Source organism: Fukomys damarensis, unplaced genomic scaffold (assembly GCF_012274545.1).
Source record: "Fukomys damarensis isolate Sample0158 unplaced genomic scaffold, DMR_v1.0_HiC HiC_scaffold_33, whole genome shotgun sequence".
Classification (NCBI taxonomy): domain Eukaryota; kingdom Metazoa; phylum Chordata; class Mammalia; order Rodentia; family Bathyergidae; genus Fukomys; species Fukomys damarensis.
The window spans coordinates 30,676,573-30,691,162 of record NW_022900945.1 but is presented as its reverse complement, the minus strand read 5'-3'; the positions used below and the strand labels follow the sequence as shown (position 1 = coordinate 30,691,162).

The 14,590-nt window shown below is 32.4% G+C and overlaps 1 protein-coding gene across 1 annotated transcript in view; it reads left to right on the top strand.

The window, feature by feature from the left end:
• The window catches only part of Dpyd (dihydropyrimidine dehydrogenase), an 826,486-nt gene that overhangs the window by 226,850 nt on the left and 585,046 nt on the right, over nucleotides 1–14,590 (top strand). Inside the window, exon 9 of the mRNA XM_010639922.3 lies at nucleotides 7,220–7,307. Coding sequence (XP_010638224.1) covers nucleotides 7,220–7,307 — 88 coding nt within the window. The remainder of the gene's footprint in view (nucleotides 1–7,219; nucleotides 7,308–14,590) is intronic.

Here is a 14,590-nt window from a genome sequence, read left to right as displayed (position 1 = left end):
ATATATATATTATGTGTGTGTGTGTGTGTGTGTGTGTGTGTGTATAAAGAAAAATTAAAGATGTGTCATGTGCATGTACTAACACCCTGAGAGGGAAGTAATCATCATGTATTGCAAGCATGCACTAATAAAAATTAAAAATAGAGAGAAAAAATAATTTCTGAATGACAGTGTTCAAAATACATAATTTAGAGGTGATTAGGTATAAAATTTATTCTTGAAAGTTCTTTAAATGTATTCCATTTTGACTTTAAGTCCTTACATGATTCTCATTAAATGAGGAAAGGATGATTTATCAAAACTTCAAACTAAAGTACTTGGTATTCATATCAGTTAGACAAGTCAGAAATGATGGCACTTTAAAATTTCTTATAAATAACTGCAAAATTGCATTCTATTTCACAGGGCCAGATATATTGCACAAATTCGAATTTATGTATTACTTGTATTTGTAAACTAAAGATTTCATAGTATACAGTATATGGAGTGGGGGAAATATACATTTAGCTACAGTCATGCACTTTCTAATTTTATAGTTAGAGTTAGTGAACCAGTTGATATCTTTAGACTTTATCAACACTTTTAAAATGTATGCTACTACCATTTGGGTAAAATATATTTGTTTACATCTGTGTGGGATATCTCTGATGACATAGGAATCTGATAACACAGATTACCTTGGAAAATTGTGGAAGGAATTTGTCACCACTTTGTACACTGGATTTTAATATCTATGAATTTAGGGCTGGGGATTTATCTCAGTGGTTCCGGTGCCTGCCTCACGAGCACAAGGGCCTGAGTTCGATCCCTGGTACCCTCCCCCAAAAAACTAAACCCTATAATTTCTTATATTATTGAGAAAACAAATCTCCAAAGAGACGCCTCTGAGTTTGTTTTAGGATGTAAAGGGGATAAATTAATTCACTTGCTTTGTAAACAATGAATTCAACTGTGAAGAGAGTAATAATATTGTTTTTTTTACTTTAGAGACTTACATCCATTCATAAGATAGCCTTGAAGCTTTTATGACCTGTGACTTTAGCCTTTAAGAGACTCCATTTTTAAAGGGGTCTATACTTGTTTCCTCTTTGTCTCATCACTCAGATTCTCCTTATAGTCTACATTCTGTTTGTCCCTCTCAACTAACATTATATTCTTCAGAGTCAAAAAATAATTTCCTGACAATAAAATGATATTTTCTCTGGTTTCCTAGTGACTCTCGTGCTCCATCCAACACACAAAAACTCTCTGTGGCTTTTATGGTGTAACATTATCTTTCTTATTCTACTTTTCCTTTCTAATAGGTTTGTTTCATATATTTAAGGAATGATTTTATTTTTGACAAGCTGTGTGCCAAAGACTAGAACACTCTAGAAACCATTCTTGTTTTAAACTTCAGGCTTTTAGCTATAATAGTTTAACAATCTGTCATACAAATGTTATAACATAATCATATTTTTACTTTTTCTTTTTGTTTCTTAGTTTTTGTTTTGTTTTATTATTTATTACATGTTTGTAACTCATGCAGTTTAGAGTCCTCTTAGGGAGTGATTACATGTACACACCCCAGCTTGTTTCTATTTTTAATCTCCTTCCACTTCTCTCCCTTTTCTCTGAAGCCTCCTCTAATTCCCCTAGCCCAGTTTTCATTCTTGTGGATATTATTAATCTTACTTCATATTATGTCATATAATACTTACAGTAATTGAGGTTATTAGGTTCCTGTACATGGCATATCTTTATTCTACTTGTTTACCCTTCCCTCCTCCTCATCCCTCACACTTTTCCCCTTGGGTCACTTCCCTATTGCAGATCTATCCTACTGTCCCCTTCTATCTGTCCTTTATTATTCTCATTGTGTGTGCTTTGGCTTGCTCACATGAGAGATGTGATGTGATATTTAAGCTTGTGTGACTGGTCTTGAGACTTTTTAGTAAGTTAGTTTTTTAGTAAGTTATATGTTTCTATCCACAAAGCCTTTTTATGAGGTAGAATTTTAAGTATTTAAAAATGTATCTCCTAGGGTTGTTCGTATTTTAATTCTTTTTTATTCTCATGTCAGTTTTGCCAATGTACCAATCTATCTTCTATTACACTGGGACATTTGCATTTATTTTATAGATTTAAACTTGTTATTTCACTATACAATAGATACAGTCCAACTTTACTTGTGACTATATTCACTTTTTCATATTTAAACTTACATTGTATTTTCTTTTTTTTTAATTCAGGTAGTAATTTCTCTGGTTAACATACTTCTTAAAAGAATCACTTGTCAAAGTTCTGTTGTAATATTCATTGCAACAGAACTATTTATTAATTTTTCCCCTGCTGTTCTTAGTTTTTACCCTCTTGAAGTGCATACTTACCTAATTTTCTTTTTTATAATTTAAGGTTATTAATTTGTGATTACTACTTTGTCAGCACCCGGGTGTTTTGTTATTTTAGTTCTGTTATTTTTCTTGAGTAATTACAATTTTGTGAGACAATATTTTCATTTTCTTCTTTAACAATAACACTATTTTTAGAATTAATATTTTTCCTTTTTCACTTAGTAGAATATACAGGTTTTAAGTTACCAAGTAATACTCTTAATTTATTTCACATTAAATACATTGATAAATTAAATATTTTTAAAGAACACAATTTGAAGCTGTGGAAAAGGAGAAGAGAGAGAAAGAGAGAGAAGGAGAGAGAAACAGACATGGTAGAAAGCTTCTCTGGATAAGTAGGTAGTATTCGAAATACTGAATAGTCTCTCTGGTGTGAAAATCTATAATTGTACACAAGATCCTAATGGGATAATTAATAGTGTGAAATAGGAAGAAAAGGGATAAAGGTGTAGGGAAAGTGGGAAGGGTAGGGGAAAGGGAACAGGGGAAAAATATGAGAAAATGAAAAAATAGAAATAAAGTGTTTGTAAATGGGGAGAGGGGGGTGAAGGGAGGACAGGCACAAGGGGAAAACATGAGAACCAAGACCTGCCAAGTAAAGGTACAAGATGTAATGACTGTACAAGGTAATGACTGTAACTGTATTGTATACCTAGATTGTACCAATAAACTCAATAAAAAGAAAAAAAAAAGAAAGTGAATAGCTCCAAAGGTATTGATTCTTTAGGAGAAATACCTTCTCACATTTGTATATCTCTTTATTATATGGTAAAAAGTCATATATATATATATACACACACACACACATACATATATACATATATTATATATAGCATATATAATATATATATTATATATATTATATCCCTGTTAATTATTTTCCCTGTTATTGTTATATTTTTTGATTTATTTGTTTATTATTATTTTCTGTGGTACCTAGTTTTGAACTCAGGACCCTGTGCTTGTGAGACAGGTGTGGCACCACTTAGCTATATCCTAGGTCCATTATGTGAATTATTTTTAACTCAAGATAAAAGTTAGTACAATCTCTCTGATATTTGTATGAGATAGTGTCACTAATGATTAGAATAGTTTTTGTTTGTTATGCAATGCAGAATTTAGATGGGCAAGAATATTTTGTTTTATAGTTTTTATAGTGTATTTATTTATTTATTCATTTATTTTGGTAGCTGGATTTTCTCAGGCCCTTGTGCTTGCGAGGCAGGTGGTGAAACCACTGAGCCAAATCCCCAGCCCCTATAGTATATTTACTTTACAAAGAATAGTTCTTACATTTTTCTATACGTGTTTAAAATATGTGTATTACCATTTTCCAAAATATTTGGTGAAAGTCTATTTGCATTAATTTAATTTGTAAATGTCATACATTTTCTGCTCAAAATCTAATGCAAAAGATCTAATATAAGCAAATCCTTTTCTTGATAGGTTCTCTACATCATTATATTTTTCACTATGGTTATTTGAAGCAACTCCCATTATTATGTGTAACATTGGAAAACATAAAATTAATTTACAACTTGACTAGAAGGAGACAACTATTCATTAATAGCTAATAAAATAATTTTACCTAAGAAAGATAAATATTTTAAAAATCCTATTTTATTTTCTACCTTGGTGGTTCTGGAAATATTTGGCCTCTTCAACCAAATTTTCTATCAGAAAACATAAAGAACATGTTTATTGTTACATTTAAAAGAATAATGGAGGGCCAAGGATTTAGCTCAGTGATGCTGCCACCTGCCTCGAAAGTTCAAGGCCCTGAGTTCGATACCCAGTACAAAACAAACAAATAAACAAAAAAATCTATGTAAAAAAATAATGGATATCACATATTTAATTTGAAGTAAATGTTCTGCTCCAAATATAAATCTTTATCCTGCATAATATATGTTATTACAGATGTGAATATATATTATGAATATAAAAATACGTTTTTCAATCAAACTCCAAAGTTTTTATTATGTGGAGCTTTTGGCTTTGGATTTGAGTGTATGTTTATATATATAAAAGTACAGAGTTGAAGGAATAAAAATACAAAATGTCCACCATGTGATTTTTTTTTGTAGTGTTAGATCCATTTGAAAAATAATCTTGAGATTTTATAAAATATCAGCTACAGGAATGTTTTTGCCTTCAGTAATTGTCTTATAATATTAAGATCAGTTAAATACTGGAATGTTTTTGGTTTCAGTAATTGTCTTATAATATTAAGATCAGTTAAATTTTACACATCTCAGTTAAATTTCTCAATCAGAATGTAATCCAGGCTTATACTTTTGTCAAGCTTATACTTTCATTCAGTTCTTTCTGAGAATGTTGGATTTATTCTATGGAAAGCATTCAGTCTTAAGACTTTTAGGAAAGAGAATTTTGAATAGATTTTCAGTAACAGAGGAGTCCAGAGCCTGACATTCCAGTGAGTACTGTTATTGCTCTGTGCTCATTTCCACTAGGAACTGCTGCAAAATCATAAGTATCATCCATGTCTTCCTCAAGTTCTCTACACAATTAAATGAAGTCTTTCTTCTTACTCTCAGTTTTAGAAGATTGACACAAAATGTCATGATAATTTCTATACATCTATACACAAAAGGAAAAAATCTCCATTTTGTCTTCCCCAGTTTCCTAAGATGAAATTAACTGTAGAAATACAAAATGTCTACATCTTTCCTACATACTTACAGTTATTCATTCTAATATGGTAGAAAGATTAGGATGTCTTTGTCTCCAATTGAGAATTCACAAAACACCATTACAGTATTAAACTAAACTTCTATTACACACACACACACACACACACACACACACATCATTTCAGAAAGGATGAAAGGTCTGTTTTGAAATGTATTGCTAAGGTAGTAAATGACTACTCTGCTTTGAAAATTTCATTCTTACTCAATTTGCTAATATTTCATTTAGAATATTTTGACCTGTTATTTTCTTTTATATATATTTACATATATAGAATTGTATTAAGATTATTAAAATAAGTTAGAGAATTATCCATCTTTCTTTTTAATAAAGTAAAAGTTCATTAAAAATTAAAAGAATTTAAAATTTAACACCTCATCATTTGAAACTTTAAAGGGATCTAATTCTATTAAATGTAATAGTAATATTCACTATTATCTTCTGCAAATTTAATTAATGTTTCAGTTTACCAATGCCATTTGATGTGATCAGACTTCTGAATATTAGTTATTAATCTCACCTTTATTATAAACTTCCATCACTTAGTCTTTCTGGTAATATAAAAATAGAATTAGTTATTTTAGTAAGACAAAAAATAGTCTTCTGTGATTTAGTCTCTTCTCCCACACTTCTCTATCCATCACTTGGTTTGTACTTTCTGCTCCAGAAACACTAAATTGCCAGCCTCTCAGAGGCAAGATACTGTCTAGGTCTTTTGTGCCATCCTGGAGTTGTGAGGATTCAAAAAGTCAGTGATGCAATACATGAAGTTCTGTCCTGAGTAAATACAAATGCTGACTGCAGTCAGTGGCTCACTGGTAAAAGCTTTTGTCCTATATAACTCTAATTAGACAATATCATTTAGGAACATATACCTTCAAAACTCAAATAACTTACCGGGCATTGTACTTTTTTTGTGGTGGGGAATGCAAAATGCATATATTTACTTGAGAGAGGATAATTAGCTCATATTTTATAACTGGTTCTCTAAATTTCACATGCCAGATAGTCACTAATTGTCGGGTTCATGTGTCTTCAAATCCCTACGATGCTCATTTCTTCTTGCCCATCCTGACTAATCTGCTTGACATCGTAAATATAATGGGTCACATTGAAGTTCTATGGAAAGTCCAGATTCCTTTAGACTGTATGTGTCATTTCTGAAGCTGACATAGCCCCTAGGCAAACTATCAATGAATATGCTTCTTGTTCTTCCCTGAGCAAGAACTGCTTTTGATTCATTTTCTAATTGCAATAGTAAAAGTATGCATTTACTAAATCTGTGGCTACATGTAGTATCCCCTTGGCGTTTTTAAGTCTGCCTTAGCAATAGTGCCATATCTGTCCCAGAAAATGCAATTTCAGGTTACTCTTTAAGTAGTTTCCAAACCCTCTATAGAAACTCTCAGATCCTAGCAAGGGCCAAACTGGTGAATTAAACAGTGATTTGATAGGGACCATTGCCTACTTTCCCCATCTCACCTGCACTATGGATAGTGTATATTGTTTCTTTTACTCTCTCAAAACCTCAAGATGTTTTCATGTAGCCTTCCCACCTATGAGAGCTATAATAACTCTTACTGCATACACTAAAGATTTAACATAGGCATTACTTCAACTGACAGTTATAACATTTTCAATTATGCTATTGGAGACTAGGATCTTGACTAAAATTAATCTCTCCATTCTTTGAACTTCCATTTACACATGTCAATCACACTGTTTTATGTTACAGTTATGGTGTATAGATATTCTGTCCCTTCTTAACTACATAGAGGCAAGGACTGTGTCTGGCAATGATTTGTCATTTCATTGTTTCAAATGCTTCACATAGCGCTTTGAACATTTTTAGTGAGCTACAAAAGTTTAGTGACTTGATTTTAATTTTCTTCTGTCTTTTTTCTGTATTTACTCCTAATATAAAACATGTTAGTATTCTATTTATATGTACCTTGTTGTTATATAAGCTTGTATGCTAAAAGATGAGAAGGTCCACATATTCTGTATGGACTTTTATAGGTAGACTTTTTTGACTAAATTTATTTTGATGTCAAGTGTTACGGTTTCTATGCCAAAATATTACTGTTCAACCTGTTTGATGTTGTTTTTTTTAGATAAATTGTGGTAAAAGCCTTTCAGTGAATGAAATGACTCTTAGTACTTTGAAAGAAGATGGTTACAAAGCTGCTTTTATTGGAATAGGTGAGTGGCTTACTTCCAAATATGTTTGTTTATGATATATTTTTAATATTTGACAAAATCTCCCCAGAATTGTTACCTTCAGAGTTTTTAATCTGTATTTTTATTAGTACACATTTGCTGAATGGAATGTTTTGTAAGGAGTTGGTACAGGTATAATACACATTAATTACATTTTCCCTTCCCTTCCCTTCCCTTTCCCCTTGCCCGTCTTTCTATTTCTTGCTCCCATTCCATTTGAGAAAGGTTTTTCTTTCCTATTATTTTTTTATTTTGCTCTCTATTTATATTTCCAGCAACTCATATAAGACAAACCATGCAATATTTAACCTTGTGTGCCTGATTTATCCCACTTAACATTCTTGTACGAAGGTGCATCGAATTTCCTAAAAATGACTAAAATTTATCCTTTTTATGGCAGAGTGGTGCTCCATTGTATGTAAGTAGCACCTTTTCATATCTTTTTATCAGTTGATGGATGTGTAGCCTGCTTTCAAGATTTGGCAATTATAAATTGTGCTGCTATAAATATGGGTATGCATGTGTCACTGATGTCTTTAACTCTTTCAGGAAGATACCTAGTAGGGGAATAGCTGAGTCAAATGGAAATGCTACTTTTATTTTTTTCTGGAAACTCCATACTGATTGACACCAGCTGGTTGCACCAGCTTACTTACATTCCTACCACATATGTAGAATGGTTCCTTTTGCTTCTCAGCCTTGTCAGCATTTGTTATTATTTGACTTCTTGATAACAGGCATTTTGCGGGGGTAGACTGAAATCTCTATGTTGTTTTAATTTGCATTTCTTTAATGGCCAGAGATGTTGAACATTTCTCCACGTACTTACTGGCCATTTGTTCTTGTTTTGTGAAGTGTCTATTCATTTCACTTGCCCATTTTCTGATGGGGTCTTTTTGGGGGGTCAAATTTTTTTGAGTTCCTTAAGTCTAGGGATTAGTGCTTTCCGTGGAGAATAGCTGGCAATTATTTTCCCATTTTGAATGTTGTATTTTCATTCTGTTGCTTGATACTTTTGCCATGCACAAGCTTTCTAATTTGATATAATTCCATTTGTTGAATCTTGGTACTTTTTCCCGTTTGAGTGTGTGGTTGAGTTCAGAAAATCCTTGCCTACACCTATGTCTTCAAAAGTTTTACCTACTTTATCTTCCAGCAAATTAAGTATTTTCTATATTAACATTTTACTTCTTTAATCTATTTTGATTTTAGCTTATCATAGGAGATACGGATCTAGATTCAATCTAGATTCAATCTTCTGCGTGTTGTTAGCCAGTTTTCCCGGCATCATTTATTAAAGAGATTGTCTTTTCTCTGGTGTATAGTTTTGGCTGCTTTGTTAAAGATAAAGTAATTAAATATGCTTGCGTTTGTTTTTGAATCCTCTGTTCTATTCAGCTGACCCTCATGCCACATTTTCTATTCCACTGTCCTGCTGTTTTAATCACTGTACCTATGTAACATAGTCACAGATGTGGACTGTGATGCCTCCTGCTTTACTCCTGTTGCCCAGTGTTGCTTTTGCTATTCTGGGTCTCTTCTGGTTCTACATATATATTTTTTAATAATGGGAGTTTTATTTATTTGTTCAGGTAAATACAAACAGTAATGACTTGCCAAATAACTAAATTTTACTTATATAGCCATTTGGGTGGCATCACTTCAGCAAGGCAGGCTTTTATCTTTTCATTCTCCCAGCACACCACTGTCATAGGGGGCCATCTCTGGGAAGTACATTGTATTCATATCATGCTGTGGAAGCTCAGAATCTGTCTAGATTATTTCGTTTTATGATAACACAATTATTAAATTTGATAATGCACATCAGAGTTAGCTCTTTTTCTATTTTTTTTTTATTTTTCTGAAAGTCTCAGGGACATATATAGCCATGTATATGTCTACAAGGTTTGTGTATTTTACTTAAATATCCCACATATGTTGTGTTTTCTAACCTCTTTTTCTTCTACTAATTATTTACTGGGCCAATAGAGAAAATAGCCAATATAATTTAAACTTTGTCTTATAAACTTTGTACTTATTTTCTCAAATGATTGTACCCTGGACAATGGAATGTAAAAAACTGAAACTCAGTACAAGTTCATCCTTGTCTATCAGCTTTTCTCTTCTGCAGTTCACACTTGGTGCACATGAGTAGCTAAAGGATAAATATACATAGAGATAAAAATCTTCCCCATCTTTTTATATGATGACACATTGGAGAACACTTCTGTTGGGGCTGTCCTCTTTCTTTGCATATCTAGAATTATTTCATCACTAGTACTTCTTTGTCAATTAAATATTTGTTACCAAAATACCACATACAATAACATTAGATAATTGGTACCAATTCTAAGGGAGGCTCTGTCAGATGAAAACTTAGAAAGAAGTCTAGGTGTAGTGGTGCAAGTCTCTAATACCAGCAAGTCTGGGAGGTTGAGTTAGGAGGTTTATAAGTTCGAGCTCAGCTTGGATAATTTACTGACTTAGTGAGACAATGTCTCAAAATAAAAATAAAAACATCTGGTAATGTAGCTTAGTGTGTAGGCATTAGATTCAATTACCAGTACCATGAAAGAAAAAAATAAAGATAGAAATTTATACTGGCTCCTAAATTTTGTATTGAACATCATTCCTTTCAGAATGTTGTGATTGCCATTGCATGAATATTTGCTACAGTATTTTCATTTAAGTTCAGTGATCATTGTATATATGAAGAATAAGAAAATGTTCTGATGTTGTACCTAGATTTCATCTTTAGAAGTTCTATACCAAACTTTAGTCTTACTTTTCACTATTTCCTTTGTACTGAGAATTAAATGTAAAGAAACACAGCAAAAATCCATTATGTGAATACCAACAGTATTCACTTTAAACGTTCCTGTTACTTCCAACAAGCATATATTAAAGAAAATGAAACAATTAGCCAGACATTAAGTCTGGAGTATTAACTATTTAAGATTGATTACTGACCTTTCCTATAGCAGTTATACATAAAAGATATCTTTCCACCACTAGAGTAGCATTGACTAGTACTACTACATGTATCTCTATGATCCATGTCTACAAAATATGTCCGAACTGAAGAAACTGGACCAAATCAATAATGAATGTATTTAAATCACACCAAATTAACTGCATAAGAAGAAAACTATCACAAAAATTTGGAGAAATTAAATGGTTTATAACTGAGTGATTCTAATTGTAAGAAATGACATTTATCTGAAAGAATAACCTTTGAGAATTTTATCTCATTCTATTGAACTCCTTTACATTAGTCTTTGAAAATTCTATGCCCATTTTATTACAGTGGTTTCCATTTGATTCTGCACTGTGTGCATACAATGTGGGAAATGTAGACTCCTTTCATATTTATGTTGTTGTGCATTTTCATGCTGAGAACTGAATGTTTTGACATTTTGGTGTAGTGATGTGAGGAATGCATTTATGTTTTATTTCAGTATTTTGTATGAAATATATAGAAGAAAGTTTCATCCTGTCAGAAAGAAAGCTTCCGTTTGTAGAATTCAAGTATCCCTATCGTCTAGGAATGTTTATTTGACATTCTTGATTGTCGATTTGGGAATTTATGACCTTTCTATTACCATATAACTGTTAGTCTCAGAACGTTACATGCTTTTGTTCATTAACCTTGCTACGATATCCTAATTAAACTTCACTCACATTTTATCTACCCTTTTTCACTGTTTTGAGGAGTAAATGATAGAATAGAAATTTTGAATTATTTATGATATAGGTTTACCTTCTTTTTTAACTTTTAAAAAATTTTATGAATGCATGTTTGCAGTGCACGCAGTCTTCAGTCATGTTGGGCAGAGTGCACATGTACATAATACAGCTGTTTCTTTTTAACCCTCTTTCTTCTCTCTGTCCTTCCTCTCTCCTCGAATTCCTCTCTTCTGATTTTCTTTCTTGGTGATATTATGAATCTTAGCTCAAGCTATGGCATATAATGTTTACATTCACTGAGGGTTAGGCTGAAACTATACACATTATTGCGTTTAGTTCTGTGCCCTGTTACAGTGTGAGCCAACTTTGGTATCTGGCTTATATCCGTGGTCCGTGGGTGGTCTATACATTCCTGCTTAGAGAAGTGAGAAAGAGGAGGCAGCTCCTTTTCTCTATAAATTATGATGCGGAAAATATACATGTTGCTTCTGCTTTTATCTCATTGTCTACAACATGACCGTATAACATACATTGCAGTGCAAGATGCTAGGAGATATAGCTGTTAACTCCTTCTATTATAGAGAAGGAGAATAAATACAGAAAAAGGGAGTCACATAAAATTCCCTGTTACAGGAACAGTGGCATTTAACATGTGAGACCAGTGAAGCACTTAGCAAAGGAACTACTCATAAGACGTAGTGCTTCCATGTTAGCTGTATGGACAGCTTAGTGAAAATGGAGATACATTTTCTTCCTGCAGTTGAAAATATCATACTTACAGATCTCCTGTATTTGTAACAACACTTACCCTGTTTTTGTAAATAATATACTTTTTATTTTATATGACTCAGTGTGGATAGTTCAAGAAACACATTGTCTTCATGGAAATATGCTCTTATGTTTTATCATTTTAAATATTGTTCATGATATTGGTGGGGGAAATTCACATTTAGATCTTTTTCCCTAACTATTGCGAGCCAAGTGCACTAGGGAATTTATCTCCCAGAATGTGTATTGTTGTGATTCTTTTTTTGTTTTGTTTTGTTTTTTTGACAGGGTCTCATACATTGTCTTCATGGAAATATGCTCTTATGTTTTATCATTTTAAATATTGTTCATGATATTGGTGGGGGAAATTCACATTTAGATCTTTTTCCCTAACTATTGCGAGCCAAGTGCACTAGGGAATTTATCTCCCAGAATGTGTATTGTTGTGATTCTTTTTTTGTTTTGTTTTGTTTTTTTGAGACAGGGTCTCACTATGTAGTTGAGACAGACCTGGAACTCACTATGTAGCTCAGGCTGGTCTTGAACTCACAGCAATCCTCCTGCCTCAGCCTCCCGAGTGCTGGGATTACAGGCATGTGCCGCATGCCCAGCTTATTGTGATTCTTGAAGAGTTGTATATCTTTACTAATGAGATGTTTAGTTTTTTTTTTTCTAAATGAGATGTAGGCTATGTTTTTCTTTCAACATTAGACTTGAATGTCTTTTTAAGAAGATATTTTTAAAAGTATCTAAAATTTTGATATTTTTTACTAAAGTAAAAGCACCAGTATGATGTATTACTGTCAGTGTTTAAAATTGATTTAGAACACTCATATAAAGATTTCTCAAAATATTGGATGGCTCTCTTTGGATAGTATTAAAAATCAATATAATAGATTAGAATAATTGTGTCTTTTCTTAATTTAGTGTAGTAATAAGCTCATTACTTGTTCATGTACCTTTAAAAATTTTAAAATGAAAGCTATTATCTAGGACAAAATAGTGAGAATAGTGGAATTTTAAAGCATTGTGTGCAAATTTCCTTGGCTGAAGAAAACATCTAACAGAGTAGAAAATACCAAAGTATAGTGGATGAGGTAAGATAATTTGTAAAAGAAAATCTTTTCAGTTGTATTTGATTTGATGTATGTGCTTCCACATACATGCTGCATTATACATAAATTTTTTAAAATTTGGCTTACTAGTCAGAGTTTGATATTCACAACTATCCGTTATAAGGCCCCTGTAGTACTAATCACCATTTTTTCAATATTTCCCCCAAGGAGCTGTTCAGTCATATCATACAATACGGAGAGTGAAGTGAAGAGAAAGGTAGGGCTATTAACTAAGTATAACTAAAGAACTAAGTATAGTTGTTTTAATCTCTTTGGGTGATTCTTCTAAATGAAGTTTAAAATGCATTGTCCTAGATGACTGAGGAAAAGGATCAGTAGTCTTTGATTTCCTTGTTTTGATTATCCATCTTATTTTCCACTCATATTCTCGCAAAACATAGTAGTGCTGAAAACAAGTTAAGCCAGTCTGTGATGAGAAGAACATTTATGAAAATTCTCACCGATAACTGGTAAAACTTACATATTTTTCTGATAAACATTTTCTTAGTTCTCACATACATTTCAAAATGTATATGAAAGAGAAATGGCTAAGGAAGAAACCACAGTGAAATATTTTATGATAGTTATAGTGGCACTGTAGTAGAACTGCATTCAGGTATTGTACAGATGAATGAACAGTCATTATTACAGCACCTTTGTTTGTGTCTATCCAAAGATCTTTTTTTTTTTTTTTTTTTTTTTTTTTTTTTTTTTTTTTTTTTTTTTTTTGGTACTGGAGATCAAACTTGGGTCCTTGATCTTGTGGGGCAGGTGGTGGAACCACTGAGCTAAATCCCCAGCCCCCAAAAGATTTCCTTTCAATTCACTTTTTGTTACCAATACCTCCCTTTCCTAATGTTATCTAACTACTGTTGTAGCCCCTTAATCAGTCCCTTTGGCCACCATTATCCACATAACAGAAATACTGAATTTTCTAAAATCAGATGTTATCATGCCATTTTCTATTGCTTCCTATTGTCTTCTGAATGAACAATAGACTTCAGGGCTGGGAATGCAGCTCTCTGGTAGAGCACAAGTTCGGCTCCAGGTCAGAGGTTCAATTCCTAGCACCACCATGGGGGAAAAAAAGAAAGAAAAGAAAGAAAGAAAGAAAGAAAGAAAGAAAGAAAGAAAGAAAGAAAGAAAGAAAGAAAGAAAGAATGAAAGAAAGAAAGAAAGAAAGAAAGAAAGAAAGAAAGAAAGAAAGAAAGAAAGAAAGAAAGAAAGAAAGAAAGAAAGGAAAGAAGGAAGGAAGGAAGGAAGGAAGAAAGAAAAAATAGAAGATGCTATAAAATAAAATATAAAAGTAGGCTTTCCAGAGTCCTGAAAATTTAACCACATGCTATGTCTCCTGTCTACAGTTATTTTATCTTAGCTTAATTTGGGGGCATAAACTTAGACTCATCTTTGCTTTTATATTAAAATTCTTAGCTTAAGATGTTCTGGGGTTTTTTTTCCACGTGATAATTGATTTCTTTTTACTTAGAATGACCTACTTTCTACTTTCACTCTTTCTCCTGGATAAATGCAGACTCTTCTTACTCCATCCTTATACTTTTATATTTTTCCTTTTCTGGGTATTCATACCAGACTTTGCACTTTGCTCATAGTACTTATTTCCCTTTATTTTTGTTGACTAGTTAGTTGCCTGTTTGTACTATTTGAAGTTAAGCTCCTTAAAGTTTGAAAGCTGTC